This window comes from Mus caroli, unplaced genomic scaffold (genome assembly GCF_978045245.1).
Source record: "Mus caroli unplaced genomic scaffold, Mus_caroli_1 scaffold_12, whole genome shotgun sequence".
Classification (NCBI taxonomy): Eukaryota; Metazoa; Chordata; class Mammalia; order Rodentia; family Muridae; genus Mus; species Mus caroli.
The window spans coordinates 53,373,650-53,391,863 of NW_028227267.1; the positions used below are offsets into that span (position 1 = coordinate 53,373,650).

The window sequence follows — 18,214 nt, forward strand, 5'->3', positions numbered from 1 at the left end:
AGAGCCTGCTCTGCAGCCCCTCCCCCACATTCCCACCACTGTCCTCTATAAATCCCTCCCCCAGCTGAGGAGAAGCCAGTCCTTGCCCTCAAGCCTCCAAAGTAGGAGCAATGCAGGCAATTTGTTATCTCAATGAAAACTGTTCTAAGATGGGGGCAAAGAAATCAGAGATGAGGACTCTCCCATACAACTAGCCCTATGAACCACATCTGAGCTCCATCTACTAAAGAGGAATGTAGGCTTAGATTTTTCTAACCCGACTTTTAATATAGGTTCTTAACCTCCCTTCTAGCCCACCACCCACCAGAGGTAGTGGAAAAGAAAGGTTATTAGGATATGGGGGCGGGGGGGGGGGGGAGTGGACCGGTTTAGAAACAGTTCCTTTGAGCAAATCCATTCTGCATTGTCCAATTCAGTAGTGTCAGGATAGCAAACACAAATCAGCAGCGGTGGCATGATCTAGCAGGCTCCAGGTACAAAGTGAAGGTCAGCAAAGATGAAGAGCAAGACCAACAAAGCGTTACAAAGGTAGCCATGTAAGTCCCCATCACTGTCAGTTGAGTCATGTCTTGCCTCAGCAATACAGCACATGAATCTGTCTTAGCAAAACTCCACACGAGTCTATATTAGCTGACATCACTGCCAATCAGCCCGAGTCCATGGAAGCTGCAAGAAGCTGCCAGAACCCACCAGACGTTTTTTTGGTGCGTTTCTTTCTATGAAGTCATGAAAAACAATGACCACTAAGGAGTGACAAGGTATACCAATACCATCCAGCATCATCCACCACCTGTTGTGTTATATTTATATTCTTTTTTAACAGCATGTGTCCTTTCACATGTTTGCTTTAGTAAAACATCGTTTCACCTGGGTCTGCTTCAGCAAAACATTCCTTCACGTGTCTACCCAAGCAAAACACCATCCAACACAACTGACTTTCCAAAGAAACCGTAAGTTTCCACTTCAGATGAAGCTGAAGCTTAATTAGATACTACACAATAAAACTGTATGGCAATAGACACAGAATTCTGACCTTTGATGTCTCTTCTGACTCCAGTAGTCTATAATTTGCATCTTACAAAGGAGTGATTTTAAATGAATACTATAGTATAGAAGACAGTGATATTTGCCAGTGATGAGGGTGACTATAGCAATTCTGATGTTATTTGTAAAGTAAGCGTGGTAGTTTAAATAAGATTGGTTTCTATAGGCTCATACATTTGAATATGTAGACCCTAGTTAGTGGAACTGTTTGGAAAGGACTGTGGGGTGTGGCCTTGCAGAGGATGCTATTGAGGGTAGGCTTTGAGGTTTTAAAAAGTGTGTTGCTCCCCATTAGCTGTTTCTCATTTGTGATTTAGGATTATGAGTTCTCAACTGTTCTGACCATTACGTTTTAACTCCGCCATCTTGAACTCTGAAAGCCCAACCAAGTGCTTTCTCTGTAAGTTGCTTTGATCATGCTGTTTGATCAGAGAATAGAAAAGCAACCAATATACACTAATCGTATTGTTGCTGTGGCCAAAAATCCAACAAACAATTTAAAAAGAGGAATTTTTTATTCTGGCTCATGGTTTCAGAGAGTTAGCTCATGGCTGCTTGGCCCACATCCTTGAGCAGAATATCATGGTGGAGGGAGTGTAGCAGAGGCAGCTCACCTCAGGGTGGCAGAGACAGAGAGAGACAAGAAGTACCCTGGGATAAGATACTCGCAAAGACCAGCTCCTAGTGACTTATTTCCACCAACTAGGTCCTCCTAATGTTTCCAGAACTTTCCGAATAGTGTCACTTAGCTGACACCTGTGTCCCGGCACATGAGTTCATGGAGGGCACTTTTTCCCCCTTGGAGAATACTTTTGTTTAAACCACCCTACATACCTTCTGTAGGATCCACTATAGGTAGGCAGGAAGAAGAGCTGCACTTAGGGCCAAAGCAAACTACATTTTGTTGTTGTTTGGTTGGTCTTTGGTTTGTTTGTTTGTTTGTTTGTGGCATGGTTTAACTATGTTGCTCTGGCTGGTCTCAAACTCACACAGTAATCTGTCTGACACTGAGCCCTAGGGCCTGGGATTAAAAGCATGCACTACCACACCCAGTTTTATCTAAATTAACTAATAAAATATCTGGTAATCTGACCTAAGACCCTTTTTGTATATTTTGAATATTCAAATTTGTTTTATACTATCAAAATATTATATGTATATATTCAATCTGCCAGCAATTTGCACCCTAATTGGATCATAAACGGGAAAACACAGTTCAACTAACCCAACTACTTCATAGAGAAAGAGAGATGAATTTGCAGACATAGAAAGAACTGCAAAACATATTTTAAAAATGGGGAGGTTGATTTAAACGCAGCCACATCTGCCTGGAAGGGGTAAGAACCTGCCCAAAGTGCCCATCAAGTTGCAAGCCATTGAGCTGTAGAGAGAACCTGAGAGAACTAAGCACTGTTGAAGGAGTGTTGTTATTTTAAGTATGACAATGACAGTGGCTCTAACACTTAGCAACCTACCAGATAACTTGTATTTTTCCCACGCCATCATGCAAAGCTGTATCAATTCCCAGTGCCACATTAATCGTTGGTCCAGTTTTCAAAGGTTAACATGCATCAAGCGTAAGTTTTTCTTGTGAAAAGTAAACTTTCTATTCAAATCTCTGTCACAGTGAGAAACAAGGACTCTGGCTTCAAGATCCACAGAGATCAATAGATACATACCCTTTACTGTCCTCCCCTCTAAATGCATCAGAATGCCAGATCTCTGCGTCCTGTGAATATGAAGCTTTGACTCAGCTCCAGCTGCAAGCGTCTTTTCCTAGTTGACCACACCATAAGACATTTTCAAAGGGGCACCGCTTACTGTGTTCCTGTTTCCTCCTCACAGAAAAACACCACTTCCTCGAAAGCACAGCCCATGGTTACACGGCTGCGCTCTGAGGATTGTTGCTTATGAAATACTGTCGAGGACCAGAGAAGATTTGATGGACACCACGGAAGTGACACTCAGAAGCCAGTGTGACACTTCAGGAGACAGACCTGAACCAGTCTGAAGGACAGCTTAGTGTGCTGTATGGCTCAGTAGGGGAACACTTGCCTGGCATGGCCAGGCCTTGGGTTCAAGCCCCCTGATGGAATGAAGGGAGGATCCTAAGTTAACATCATCTAAGAGCACACAGGCAGCCAAGAGGTAGGAATAATTTGTTCTCCAGTGATTTATAGAGAGTCGTGTGTGACCTGACCTGTGCCATTGCAGCTGCACACTGACCTGAGCTGGCTTTCCCAGGTTTGCCTGTGCACAGTGCTTTAGGGAAAGACCTTCCCTTCCCTCTGAGTTCTATCTGATGCTTCGGTTCAACAAATGGAATAAAATGACATGCTAAGCAGGTGCCCCTCTAGGCAGCAGCCCTGGGACATCCTTTCCCAGAACCCTTGGTTCTGAGTGTCACTATTATGATGTCCATAAAATCTTCTTTTTGGTCCTTGACAACATTTCTTAAGTAGCAAGAGAATTTAAAGGTAGCCTTAAAACTAAAATCTAATAGCTGGCATCAGAATAAGAGGAAATGCCTAGGTTTTATAAAAGTTTTGTATATTAGACACATTTTAGCCTCTTATACATCCTCTAACATTAATTTGGGTTGACCCCAGTCACAGTGAGTTAGGTTAGTCAATGGGCTGACAGTCTTGTTTGTTCCTATCCCTATATGGGCTGTTTCTCCTTTTTACCATCATTTAGACTCAAGAAAATGTTTTCTGTCTAAATTACCACATGGCCAGGTATCTTCCTGTGAATCCTTTCAAAAGGCCTGAAGGATAAGAGACACATTCCGATGTCAGGGATATTTCCCAGTCGGCTTCAAGGATGTAAGCGAGATGAAATGGAGTTATTTGGGAGAATCGTGCAGGTGAGGAGGAAGATGAACAAAATCCCTCATGCTGTTGACTGCACTGAGAACACAAAATGGAAAGGCCGTTTTTTCAAAAAGAAAGAGAAGACAAGAGAAAGATAAAAGGATCAGTTAATATAGTCATGTAGGTATGGAGAGTGGCATTGGTTAGGTGGAAGCCAGAGACTACCAGCAGTCTGGCTGGCTAACCACCATGCAAGGCTACCCCTGCCTGCCCTATGTCAGGGTGGACAAGCCAGAATTCTGGTTGGGAAGTGAATTCTACATCAGAATGATAGAGGGTGACAGAGAGGAGATGACATTTGCACCTGAACTGATAGAAGATACAGAAAGTCAAAAGCCTACAGAAAGCTGAAGAGGTAGCTTATCTCTACTGGGTACAAATGAGCCCCCTCTCTGCACCCCGCCCCAGCGAGGAGACACCTTTTCACTAGTAAGATAAAAGGCTGGGAAGGGGAGCTTGAGAGAGACCTGGTCCTCTACAGGCCCCAGCTCCCTTCCCTTCTACAGCCTTTGGCTTTGGGCAGGAAGGATTTGGGGACACAGTGGCAGATGTCCTTGTGGCACTGAAGGTCCTATCTATACAGTGTGTTCTTTCTGGACAGCTTTAAGTGCTGACTTTAGAGCTGAGGTGTGGCATGGCGTGGCATGGACAAACCTGGTTAACTTTTACCTCAAAATCTGACTCAGCCCACAGGATCTTGAGAAACAATGGCTGACTAAGCTTCCTAGCCTGTGGTCTGTACTGCTCAGATCCAAGCAACAGGTGAAAGTCCCAACCACAAGTTTCTTGGGACTGAGGGTGTGGCTCAGTAGTACTACACTCGCCTAACATGTGTAGTAGTTTTGAGCCCTGGCACCACAAAAATTATTTTTCTCTTCTTCTTGATTTATCTTGTGGTGTTGGCCCTGAAAAGTGACGCTGACAGAGACGGTATAAAATCCAGACTTGGAGGGTCACCCCCTCTACTATCAGTGAGAGATGAGAATGACCCACAGATCTCCCCAGAGTCACCCAGAATGCATAGGGAGGTACAGACAGAGTCTCCAGCAGTGTTATTAGGTTGAGAGAGACCAGACTCATGCCTCACAACATGTAAAACCATGAGAGGTTGTATGCTGTTGAGGCCATCCCTGTGCCCCTGTGACCCTGTGTCACTCTACCTACAACTGCTAGCTACTGGGCTTGCATTATAAGCCCCAGACACTAAACAATTTCATATCAACATAAGACACCAAGACCCCAGGCAGCAAGGTCCAGAAGGATTGGGCAACTTGCACAAAGCTTCCTACTGAAGAGGGCAGGCAGTCTGGCCCCAGAGCCCAGGCTTCTAACCTCCATGTTTTGAGCCAGCCACAAGGTATAGTTGCATGGCATTAATCTTCAAGTCCATGCTACATTGGTCTTGTGTACCATTAGCTGGCTTCCCACTCTTCTGAAGGGGACCATCCGGCTCAGAAATCTGTTCTCAGGTTAAGTCTGTCCTCTCATCAGAATTCACAACTGGGTGATGAGGACACAGAATGTGTCGTGAGCCAAACATCAGACCCCAAGACTTGCCTGAGCTCCAACATGTCCCCATGGTCTAAGTCCCATGCATTGGAGCTCTTATTTGCAATGAAGAAATGCATTCTGCCTCATCTTAAAATGGCTTCCTGACTCATCTGTCTTCCTCTCTTCCTAGTCCATTCCCCAATTGTCATGGTGTCTCCTGGCTGCCCTTGGTGAGGCTCCTTTTTCCCAGGCCAGACTGGAGCCTGTGTTTGCCTGTGTACATCTTCCCAGAGTAGCATAGGTCTAGAGTCTCCTTTCCACATCCCAGAGAGGTCTGCCAGCCCTCCAGCACAAGCAGTAAGCTTGCTGCTTCCATAACCTTGGAGAAGGTCCCTTGGGAATTCTGTAAGTTTCATCTACATCTAAGGAAGTTTGTTTACTTGCTAATTAACTTTCCCTCCCCTCCATCTACACTCACCTACAATACCATACACTTCCTAAAGCTGGGGGTGCAGGAACTAGGTTAAGTCAGTGGTTACGGTAATGGCGGTGATGGTGGTGGTGGTGGTGGTGGTGGTGATGTTGGTGGTGGTGATGGTGGTGGTGATGGTGGTGATGATGGTGGTGGTAGTGGTGGTGGTGATGATGGTGGTGGTGATGGTGGTGGTGATGATGGTGGTGGTGATGGTGGTGGTGGTGGTGATGGTGGTGGTGGTGATGGTGGTGGTTGTGGTGATAGTAGTATTTAGACAGAGATAGTGGTGAGAGTGATGAAGGTGTTTGTGATGGTATTGAGACATTAGTGGTGAGTTACTGAATGTTCAGTAAGATCTTGCATTAGACCCCAGCACTCTGCGCTGAGAACATCTACTGTATGTCAAGATACTTGGTTTCTCTACTGCATACTGTTCCATCTGTACATGGTTGAATTAGTTTACTGAGGTTTGTCATATGGGAAACCTCATATGGATTCATGGGAAGCCAGCCAGGGGAGGGTGCTGGAGGCCATGTCCACCAAACTCTGGTTTTGAATGATTGAGAGTCCCTAGAGCAGGAGGTCCAATGTTAATTGCACCATGGCTTTTAGTATAAAAATAATACATGCTTGTGATAAAAGCCAGAGTATAAAGGAAAACACACATGCACACACACACACAAACACAATTAGAACTATTCAGAAATAAGCAAGCTTAACATTTCGAGGTCCTTCCTCCCAGGTGGTTTTTATGAAAATCTCCATGTGTGAACTAACAGCCTGTTATTCCCCAGTTGACAGATCAAGACCTCAAGGGGCTCTGGAGACTGACCCAGCTCTCCTTTCTCTGGAAAATTCCCTTTCTCACAAGAAGTTCTAGTGTTGCCGGCTTTGACCACATGAGAAATCACCTTTCCACAGGAGCTACACTTGGCGTGTGCTGATGAAGCCCCTAAAGTGCCACGGGGGTGGGGGGGAGGGACACAGGGGGGAGAGTGGGGGAGGCTCCAGCTGCTCACCAAGCCCAGCAAGAGTGTGCCTTGCCTCATGCCCCTCACGGAACTCCACCCACCTCATACTCAGACACCAATGAGCACTGCTTGATGCCCACTATGGGTCTCAGTGCCAGGGGCACAAAGGCGAAGGAACTTGTCAGTCTTTGGACTTGGGGGTCTTTTTCAGACTTCCTGCTGATACTCCATGCTATCACCTACATTTGGAAACCATCTTTATTGTGTGTGTGTGTGTGTACTGTCGGGGATGCTGTTTTGTACTTATTTCCATACAAGATTGTTCCAGTCATATTTACAGAAGTTTGTTGGGGGGGGGGTGGCAGGGGAGTTGGTTGGTTGTTTTTTGTTTTTAAGTAAGGATAATAAAACAAAAGAGATGTGGAAAAAAACTCTAAAGAACATGAAATATTCGTGTGGAGAACTCCTGGAGTCCTGCATTTGGGAAGTGGAAACAGGAGGGGACCCTGCCTAAAATAAATCCAAGCAAGCCAAATGCTAAGTCCAACTAGCTGTGACCGTCTCTTCATTCCAACCCACACCCACTAGGGGCTGCAGAGACTGGTCAGACTAGAAGGGAGCCAAGCAGAAGACACTGGACACTCATGTTGCTTAGTGAGTCAAGTAAGGCTTAGGAAGGTGCCCCTTGGGTCTGGGCAGGAGGCTCCTCTCAGAGCAAGACCCAGGACCAAGGCAAATTGGTGAGCTGAGCACAGGATGCAGCCACGCCACCCGTTCAGCTCCTTAGTACTTCCAAGTACAGCAGAGAGGGTGGCTATGAGGAGCCAGAACCCAGGCTACACTTGTTCCACGTATACCATGCTTCCTCTGCCCCTTTCATTACTCTTATTTTCATGTGTGTGTGTGTGTGTGTGTGTGTGTTCATGTGGAGTTCAGAGAACAGTCTGTGGGGATCAGTTCCCCCCTGCCACCACATGGGTCCCTGGGGTCGCATTCAGGCTGTCAAGCTTAGCAGCAAAGCCTCCACCTGCTGAGCCATTCCACAGGCTCCTGGCTTTGTTTCTATCCACACAATCAATCTGGTGGCACACTGGCAGCCATGTCTGACGTGTCTGCTTCTGTTTACATTGCTTACAACAATGTAAGGTCGGTGTGGGCAGTTTTCTTCTTTCTTTTCTGTCTGCTTTATCTTCAACATTTGAAGAAAGACTTGACATAATACAGATATTCAATAACTATTAAGTGAATCCACTGACAGTTAATAGATTTCTAACAATTGTGATAGCTAATGTGACAGTCTTGGCCATTCTTGTGGTTTCCCATAAGGGCCCACTCTCTGACAAGGTCAATGAGAATCAAGGCCACTCCTTGGATGGATGCAAGACCACTAGCTAGCCATATCACTGTGCATGACAGGACAATGCAGTCACCATTAAACACAGGGTACAAAACAAGGCCAAGCCCAAAATTAGCCTAGCAGTGAAGGTGGCCACAGCACGGGAGGGTTGCTCCCAATTACAGTGGGTCACTTGCATCAGACCTTTGAGTCTGTCTGAGCCTACAGGTGGAGTCTTCAAGGTCACTGACACTTATTCAGGGGACAGAATTGTTCTCTCAGCTCAGTGATCCTATCTCAGGCTCCTGAGTGCTGAGATTACAGACAAGTGGCTTTTAGAATGGAAACAAAGATGCTGGGCATTGGGATGCACCTATAACCCCAGTTCCTGGAGGCTGAGGCAGGAGGATCAAGAGTTCAAGGTCATTTTAGGCTATGTAAAACCTTGTCTCAAAGCAGTTATAGTTATCTTTTGATCCTCAGTTAAGAAGCTGAGCAGGAACTGTAGGCAGCCTGCTGTTGGCATCCCAAACAGGGCAATCATGGCGAGTCAGAACACAGAGACACTGTGACTGCTTTGGGAAAGACACTGGATACTTTCATCATGCTGAAAGATTTATGGCTTTGCAATCCCAAAAAAATGATTCAGAAACTAGTCAGGATGATTTTTGATTAGGCAGGTCCTTCTGGGAGATTAACTCCCTGTTTTGTTTTGTTTTTATAATAGTAATTTGAAATAGCGAAATCTATGACTGAAGCCTATCAACAAAGGTCCAGCAGTATTACCTGAGCATCGTAGACTCAATTATGATGTGACAAGGAACACTCTGTCTAGTCCCATATCAAATCTCCCTTGAACGTCCGTGTTTGGCTAAACCCAGATTCTACCCAGCTGCTTCCAGAACCATCTTCCTCAACTGGGGTCTATGTTCCCTTTCATTTGTTCTCAAGTTTGCTCTGTCTGTTATTTTCACTTAGGTGAGGGACAGCACTTGCATACCCTATCAATTCCCATTATAGGCTATGACAGCTACAAATAAGACCATGAAGCCTTCCCGCTACTATATCAGCTCCTCCCTAAATAGCCAAAGGATTGATTCCAGGATACCAAAATCCATAGATGTTCATGTCTCCCATATAAAATGGCTCTGTGTCTGCAAAAATCCCCCCTCCAATCCATCTGCATGCTGTAAGTCATGCCTAGATGATGCAACGTAAATACTGTGGAAATGGCTGTGACGCTCTATAGCTTTGACAGCGGTAAGGGGGACAGTTTGTACGTGTTGCTTTTTGGAACCTTCTGGAATCCTTCCCAAATATTTTAAATCTCTATTTGGCCAAATTCCTTAGATTGTGAATCTGCAGATATTTCCAAACATGTCTGACTTCCCCAGGAAGACACGGCAATGAAAGTATTAATATAGCTTAGACACACAACAAAGACCAACAGTTCTAAGTGGCACCACCTCTGTGCCCTACAGCAATGCTGCCTAGGACGAATGAGTGCCCTTGCCTAGAACCCCTAGGGTCTCACACATGAAGTCTCGGGTCCAGCAGCAGACATGGCCAGCCCTTCCAGGACTCTCCTGGCTCAGCAATGCCAAGAGCCAGACAGATCACAAGTGGGATCTACCTGTGCCCCGTGTATGGCTAGGTCATGTGGGCTCTCAGGCATGGTCTGGGGAATGCATGGCTTTCAGGTCTCAGGGAGGAGTTAGGCAGGCAGCTCTGAGAATAAACCTGTGATCCTGTAGTAGCCCTGGAAAGTGCCTGGGGGGGGTGTGGTGAGCCTCAGCTGCAGGGAGGTGCAGGGGCCCTCAATTGGATGGAGCAATAGCTCAGGAAGGGTGAGGGACTGAGTCACCAGCTCCAAGGGGCTGAAGCTCAATCAGGCAAAGAGGATGAGGCCTTTTGGGGCCCAATACTTCCTTTCCATCTTGTCACATGTCACCCCAGTGAGGTTTTCAAACACTTTCAGATCTCCTGCTCTGCCTCTCACTTTCTGACCTTGACCAAGGTAGCCATGGACACTAGCACTTGCAAGCCATGACAGGCAGCTCCTACTTGCAGGCATCCCCAGGTCACCCTTATAGCCCCACAGCAGGCTTGCCTCCAGTCTGGTCCTTTCTGCTGTCAGAGTGAACTTACTCGAGTCTGACCCATCTCGTACTGAAGAGAGAGTGAGTTCTAATCATTAGCATGTTCTAGGGCCTCTCTGCAGAGCTCTCTCCTGGCTGCTGTGAGCTGAGCCATTCTCAGCATAGCCTGTTCTGACCCCATGTTCTTCCTCTGCTGAGAGGTGCCAGCTGACTCCTATTGTCCACTGAGGCCCAAGTCCTTGAAGCCTCCCTTGCAGGGACTTTCAATGTTACCATATCCCTCCATGCACACGAGCCCTTGGGGCACTAGGCCAGTCTAATGGTCACTTGATTGTTTCATGGTAGTCCCAGATCCTCAGTCACAGGTGTGTGCTGAGGGCACAGGAGTGTACTGACCAGGACTCACAAACAAGTAAAAACGATCACGTCCTAGTCAGGATCACGGCTTCCACACCAAAGCAGCCTCCACCTTGAGGAGATGCAGCTCCCTACCCATGTGACACTGAGATCCTCGCCACCCAAAACTGCAAGGCCAGTGCCTTGCCAGAGCTGTCCGGGAGCCCTGTGATAGCCTCCAGTAACCAAGTCGCCGTGAGAGACATATGTACTGGTGTCCTCGGTGTCCTGGAAGCTTGTGCCCAGAACAGACATTATGTTGTAGGAGGTTCTAGAAATGACTGTTAAGCATGTGTCTCTTTGGTTGAACTCTGCACCATTTCATTTACTACAGACATGAAAATCTCAAAGGCTGGGAAGCCTGCAATGATTCTTAAACATCTGACCAGAGACCCACAGGGTACCACTGAGAAGCTTGGGGAAGCACTGTCCAAATTGGAGGACCGTACAGGTGTTTATGTAGAGTGTGTGTGTGTGTGTGTGTCCTCATGACACACACAGATTGTCCTCATGCAATCAAGACTTTTATTCAGAATAAGCGCCAGCAAACTGAAAGTGATTGCTTTTTTATGCAGGGTTACGGGACGCTCAGAGTGGGATTAGAAAATGATTACAAAAAAAAAAAAAAAAAAACTACATTTGAAGTAGATTAAGGTAACAGAGAGCTGCAAATCAGCACCTGGAAATGCACGCATAATCACACTGGAAAGAAAAGGTGAGAATCTTCAGCCTGTTTGCCTGGGTGGCAGGGAACCCACACCTCAGAACCTAAGCAGTGCTTCGATATCCCAATGCAGGGTTAGGCAGGAGTGCCCACAAGATACTTGGCTTCTATCACTGCCCATGGGGAAACACAGAGGAGCAGGCCTGGGCTTCAGGCCAGCTTCCTGGGCTTCTTGATGCTGCACAGGGATTGGATCAAGAGCTTCTCATCTCTCCAGTAGAGCTGCCCAGGAAGGAGGGGCAGCAGCGTTACAGGAAATTCACTTGGGCTGCATCTGGTACTTCAGTATGGAGAGCTTCATGAGGCAGTCGTCCCTCCACTGCCTCCTGGCAGCTAAGTGCTCCGGATCATCAGGAACCTTCATGCACATGTCCTGGGAGGAGAAAGGGGGAAGAGAAACAGAGTGCACATGCAGAAGTAGTAATCTGCCAGGAGTGCAACTGTCTTTTATGCCAGCTGTATGCATACCGCTTCCAAACCCCATAGTCAACAAAAGCTCCAGACCCTGAGATTCCCCAAGACAAGTCAAAACGAGCTGCTGGTCGCCATCACCTTGTCCTTAGGTATCCTGAAGTTCAGGATGCCAGTATGGGCAGTCAGGGAAAAGCAACCTTCGGAATCAAGGGTTAAGACTGCAGCTCCTGACAAAGCCCCACCCACAGGAGGTATGGGAGCAAGATAGCTAGGATTGGGTGGTCCACATACCTCACTAACTCTCTCCACTGTGGCCCCTGAGAACTCTGGAACAGGCCCGAAAGTACTGAGGACGCGCTTCATTCCTTCGCTGTATCTCTCACAGTAGCTAATCACACCTGCAATGGCATGGAAACGGGAACCCACGCATCAGCATCAGCGTTCCGGAACTCCCAACGGAGACCTCTGCAGAACAGTCTATCCTGGGAAAGGGGAATCTACAGAGAAGAGGTAGAAGGTAACCTCTGGTCTAGGTGAGCAGGACCTGCCCCAGGAGTCATTATCCTAGCTTTCTGGAAACTAAAATCCTAAAGAGAACTAGGGCCTTCAGACCTGCCATGTGTCCTTCACCAGTGCATCTCAGGGGTCCTTAGTGGGTGGTACTCATGCTCTGATGTATAGAAAGCATCCCCTTTAACCATGTGCTGTTGAGGGTGTATGCTGGGCTTCAGTGCATTTTTTCCCTTCATTTTCCTTTCTCTTTTACCTCCCACCCTTTTCTTTCTTTGGGATACAGGGGCTCATGTAGCCCAGGGTACATAGATGACCTGGGATGTCTAGTCCCACCTCCACTATTCAAGTGCTTGGATTATAGGCATGTGACACCACTCCTGCTGTATGTGGATCCAGGGTTTTATACTTGCTAAATAAGTACATCTTCAGGCTCCTCTCTTCCCCCCATCCTCCTGTTTTCAGACAGTTTCACTCTGTAGCTCATAATAACCTTAAACTCAAGGTAATCCTCTTGCCTCAGCCTCCCAAGTGCTGGCAGGCGTGAATCACCATGCATGGCCTCGATTCATTCTTTATGAACCCCAGATGTCAAAACTCAAGTCACTCCCTCCTTATCACACTCTTAAGCCTTGAGGGCAGGTTATGTTTTACCCGGTATTTACAAAGTGGGGCGGGCCGCACCGGAGGTCTATTCACCACTGGCTTATACTTCCAGTGTAAGGAGGGCTGGAGCCCGGCCTGCCCAAATCCCTGTGCACAGGCTGCCCCGCCCAGCCAGGATGATTCTTTTCCCCACTGCAGGGTCGTGGTGGAGAAATGAGTGGGAATGAGGAGGGGCACACAGTCAGTACGAGCAGCTGCAGGGCTGTGTGGGCTGAAGCCAAGACACTGAACCCAGATGAGCCCTGAAGGAAACTGCAAGCCTGGTCTAGCCTAGGCACCTTTCCAAAATGTAGCCACCCGCCCCAGGGTACTCAGTTCCCTCTTCTTTCTCCCTTACATGCTGAGCCTGGGATCTGCATGAACAGGCATGGGTTAGAGACAAGATAAGCTAGAAGCCAAAGCCTAGATTCCCAGAGGTCAAAGTGCTATGAGTCCTGGCTGTGCTAAGCCTGGCCCACTTCATTTTTTCCATTTTCTGATGCTAGACTTGGGTTCTACCATGAGATAGCCCTGGGAGCTTTGTTCAGTCTTCTGGAGCCACAAAGCCTCAGTAATAGAACTCGGGCACACAAAGTTGCAAACTTTGCACAGACTCTCATCTACCCTGTGAAGACAGTATCTGATGGATCTAAAACAAAAATGAGAACTGGATACTCTTTTATAAGAAGAGCTTGGTTTGGGGGTTTAGCTTTGATAGATCCACACTGAAACAGAAGCCAAAATTGTCTGGGTTTCTATTTTGTTTGTTTCAAATAGTTTTTCAGTGTGCCAAAGAGCCTTTGAAAAAAAAAAGTATGTAAAAGTGTGTGTGTGTGTGTGTGTGTGTGTGTGTGTATGTGTGTGTGTGTGTGTGTTGAGATTAGGTCTCATGTAGCTTAGGCTAGCCCCAATCTTACCTTGTAGCGAAGGCTAGCTTGGAAAACAGTCCATCCTATTTCTGTTTCCCAAATGCTGGGATTTCCAGCGTGCACCCTCCACACCCAGCTTGAGATTGCTTTGAAGGCAATATTAAAGCTGGCCAGCTTCCTGGCATTGGCACCTACAATTAACCGGTGGCTACTTTTTAAAGAGAAGATCTCACTGCATAGGTGTTAAGTCAGTAGTCCAGAACTCTGCAAATTCCTATAAATAACCCTTCCATGTTTAGTCTTCCGTAGTTGGTTCAGAATTACCACAGACCAGAAAAAGACGTAAATATGTCTTTCCCTTAAGAAACTAAGCATTTGTTTCATTTTTCCTATTTATTTATTCACACTAGCAATGATAAAATCTAGACACAGTGTATTCATTTAGAGTTGGGAGCAAGACACACAGAGTTGAATATACCTGAAAGATATTGAGTGATTACAAGTTAGTCAGCTTCCATCATTATGACAAAATCCCTAAGATAATCAATAAGGTGGTGAGACCAGCATTGAGACTATGTCCATCAGTCATTTACAAAACCACGGGGCGCTGGGTGTGGTGGCGCATGCCTTTAATCCCACCACTCGGGAGGCAGAGGCAGGCAGATTTCTGAGTTCGAGGCCAGCCTGGTCTACAAAGTGAGTTCCAGGACAGCCAGGGCCATACAGAGAAACCCTGTCTCGGAAAAACAAAAACAAAAACAAAAACACAGGGGTAGAAGGAGCTGGAGCAGCCAGACTTGCCTTAACCACACTGTGTGCATCCAGACCCTCCTTAACCACACTGTGTGCAACCAGACCCCCTTAACCACACTGTGTGCACCCAGACCTGCCTTAACCACACTGTGTGCACCCAGACCCACCTTAACCACACTGTGTGCAGTCAGACCCCCTTAACCACACTTTGTACAGTCAGACCCACCTTAACCACACTGTGTGCAGCCAGACTCCCTTAACCACACTGTGCAAGCCCTCCAAGCTGTGTTCCCAGCTCAGTCAAGCAGATTGGCTTCTCCATTGCTCCGGGCTGTTGGCAAGCAGAATGTGGTGATGGGAACACATGACAAGGAAAGCTGCTCACCTCACAATGGCCAGGATCCAGAAGAGAAGAGGCCAGCCTCCCAATATTCACACCCAAGGACACACCCAGTGGTCTAACTTGTTTCTAAACAGACCCCCAGCCCTTTTAAAACAAATTTGTTGTGTGTGTGTGTGTGTGTGTGTGTGTGTGTCTGTGTCTGTGTCTGTGTCTGTGTGTGTGTTATTTGAGTGGAGGTCAGAGAACAACTTGTGGGAGCTGGTTCTCTCCTTCTATTACCTGGGTTCTGGGAATCATGTTCAGGTCCTTGGGCTTGGTGTCAAGCCCCTTTCTTTACCCTGAGCCATTAAGATGGCTCAGGATTCCGCCTTTTAAAGCTCCTATGCTCCTTCCTAAATAACTCCACAAGCTGGTCAACCAACACTCTGCTCTATCACAGAAGAAAATGGGGAAGTTGGCTGTGGCTGCATATTTAATCAGCTTATAGGGAAAATGTAGCCTGGGACCCTCTCAGGAGCAGTTCTACCTCCCCGGCCAATGTAAGCAGCAGCCTCAAGGGGTTTGATACACAGACCACGCTTTATCTCTGGGTTACTTTACAGTCCTTCTATATGTGTTCACCTTTCACCATCCTGAAGCCATTCTAATCTCACAGAGATGTTCTAGAACTTTCTCTCTGCTGTACATTTATTTATATTTTCATTTTATGCACATGAGTGTTTTGCCTGTCTGGATGTATGAGCACTGTGTACGTGCTTGGTGCATGTGGAGTTTAGAAGAGGGCAATAAAAATGGCTGTGAGCTGGCATGTGGATGCTGGGAACCAAATCCTGGCTTTCTGCTAACACAAGTGCCATCTCTCCAGTGTCCATGGGACATTTGTTTCTTCAACATAGAATAAGATGTGGTAAAACTGTTTCTAATACAACTTATAACTCTTCCCCCACGCAACAAAATTTGACTTCTTTACATGAGAGGGAAAAAAAAAAACTGAGTGGAAATCGTCTCTAAATACCGATTCTACCAGAAAGGGACAAGCCCTGCCTTACCCTCTCACCCAGCTGGCTCACCCACACCTTCTTCCTTCCAGTCTCACTTTCCCTTTGCCCTTCCTTCTGTGCCTTCCTGCCTGTCCACATGAGCTTCACTCTTCCATAGAGCTTGCAGAGCTTGGTTTTGCAGAAGCTAAGCCTAGTTTTTTTTAAAGATTTATTTATCCTTATGCGCCTGTACAGTGTGTGTGTGTGTGTGTGTGTGTGTGTGTGTTTGGACTACACATGCGCCTGTACAGTGGTTATGAATCTCCATGCAGGTTCAGGGAATGAAACTTGGATTCTCTGGAATAGTAGCCTGGATTCGTAACTGCTGCTTCTCAGCTCTTTGACCCATGAGCCTGATTTCTTTTCTTTTCTTTTCTTTTTTTTTCTTTTCTTTTCTTTTTTTCTTTTCTTTTCTTCCCCCCCCCCACCCCTCTCTCTCTCTTTTTTTTTTTGAGACAGGGTTTCTCTGTATAGCCCTGGCTGTCCTGGAACTCACTTTGTAGACCAGGCTGGCCTTGAACCCAGAAATCCGCCTGCCTCTGCCTCCCAAGTGCTGGGATTAAAGGTGTGCACCACCACGCCCGGCTCCCAAGAGCCTGATTTCTTAAGAAATGCTTTTATGGACAAAGAATACCCAGAAAGGAGTTGATTCTCAAGATGAGATTTTGATTATCTGTTCTCTAGCTGTGAGACCTGCCAGGTAAAACAGGGGCTTTCTTTAACCCTAGCATCTCTACCAACAGGAAGCCCTCCTGTCTGCTGAATTTATGGGGTGAGACATGGCCCGCTATGCTGTACCTGGATGGCACACATGCCTGACTGACACTCCCCAGTACTGAACCCACACCTGCATGGAGTCACCTCAGCTAAGACAGTCTCACAGACTTTATGAAAACAGGTCAGAGGAGCCTGAAAACAGAATGACAATATCAAATGTCCTTCAAGGACAGGGTTGTCATGACAACAGGGCCCATTCCAGTACTGCCCCCTCCCCCTTTCCCCCAAGTTCAGCTGTTCCCACCGGCAATGGTGGGTAAACATAGACAGACAAGACCTCCAGCAGGCTTTCTTCTAAAAAACCTGGTAAGTGTCTACAAGACAAGGAACAATTAGTCCACCTGGAGGCGGGGGGTGGGGGGGGTGTGGGGGGGCCTGGGGCTGTCAGACTCTCAGATATGTCCCTCCACAGAGACAGCAAGACACAAAGTCCAAAAAGCTGCCAGGGACAGAGCAGGTCGGGAGTCTCAGCGAAGAAACAAACCTGGCCTGGTTGTAAGGCTGCCTCTATCCCTCAATCAAAAACTGGCCTCATCTAGACTTACTCTATATTTCTCCTTCCGGCTTGGGGGAAGCTTTGGGGAAAAAAATTAAGAAAATTGAAACCAAACAAAACCCCTGAAAGAGTAATAAATTAAACATGACAAGCAGAGTGAAGATAACAGTTAAACCTTGGGTGTGTAGCTCAGTCTCGCATGCCCAAGGCTCTGGGTTCCAGGCCCCAGCACTGCCACCAAAAACATAAGGATAAAACAAACAAGAGGTCATTGATTAAGCGTGTAATCTACCTGGACCACTACCTTCCAAGTCGTCTCTTTGCACATCTCCCCCATCCACCTGCCAGAAGGGGCTGCTGTCCCCCCACTGAACAGCTAAGAAAACTGAGGTGCGCTGAATCAAGTGGCTGATCTAAGCTGATCTCACAGTAGCAGCTAACAGACAGGAAAGCCAGGGTAGGCAGGGAGTATGGCTAACTGTCTTGCTGGCCAGAGCCTCTAGTGTGAAGCATATTATTTCACAAAGGATGCTTTTTTTTTTTTTAAAGTAGACAAGAAGGCAAACTGAGCAAGCATCCTACCCTATTGCTTTCCTACTTAGTTAGGATTTTCCCCTACCCTGCCAGCTTCTCAAAAGCACCCCTCTGCCTCAGGTCTTTCTCATTCTCGGGGTTTCTCAGCAAAGACTAACTTTTTTTTTTTTTTCTGTATTTCTATTCTTTCTTTTAGATACTAGCCAGAGCCTTCGAACCCTTTCCCTGGAACTCTGTGAAGTCTACCTTGATCTCCAAGCCTTCCCCAACCTTCCCCCACATAGCTGCTAAGGCTTTCCTAACACTCCCTCAAAAGGCAAAACTCTTCTTCAACACCCTCCCTGCCCCTCCACCCCGCGACTACTGACATTTACCGCTTGCCTGCCCTGGTGTTTTCTCTCAACTCTAATAAAATTATCCTTAA

General features: G+C 46.8%; 1 protein-coding gene across 1 annotated transcript in view; it reads right to left on the reverse strand.

The window, feature by feature from the left end:
• Positions 1-11,187: 11,187 nt before the first annotated feature.
• Positions 11,188-18,214, reverse strand: part of Cryl1 (crystallin lambda 1) — a 132,134-nt gene continuing 125,107 nt past the window's right edge. The window contains exons 7-8 of the mRNA XM_021182253.2: positions 12,115-12,221; positions 11,188-11,782 (exon numbers count right to left, since the gene is read on the reverse strand). Of these exons, the coding sequence (XP_021037912.1) occupies positions 11,669-11,782; positions 12,115-12,221 (221 nt within the window). The 3' untranslated portion in view covers positions 11,188-11,668. The remainder of the gene's footprint in view (positions 11,783-12,114; positions 12,222-18,214) is intronic.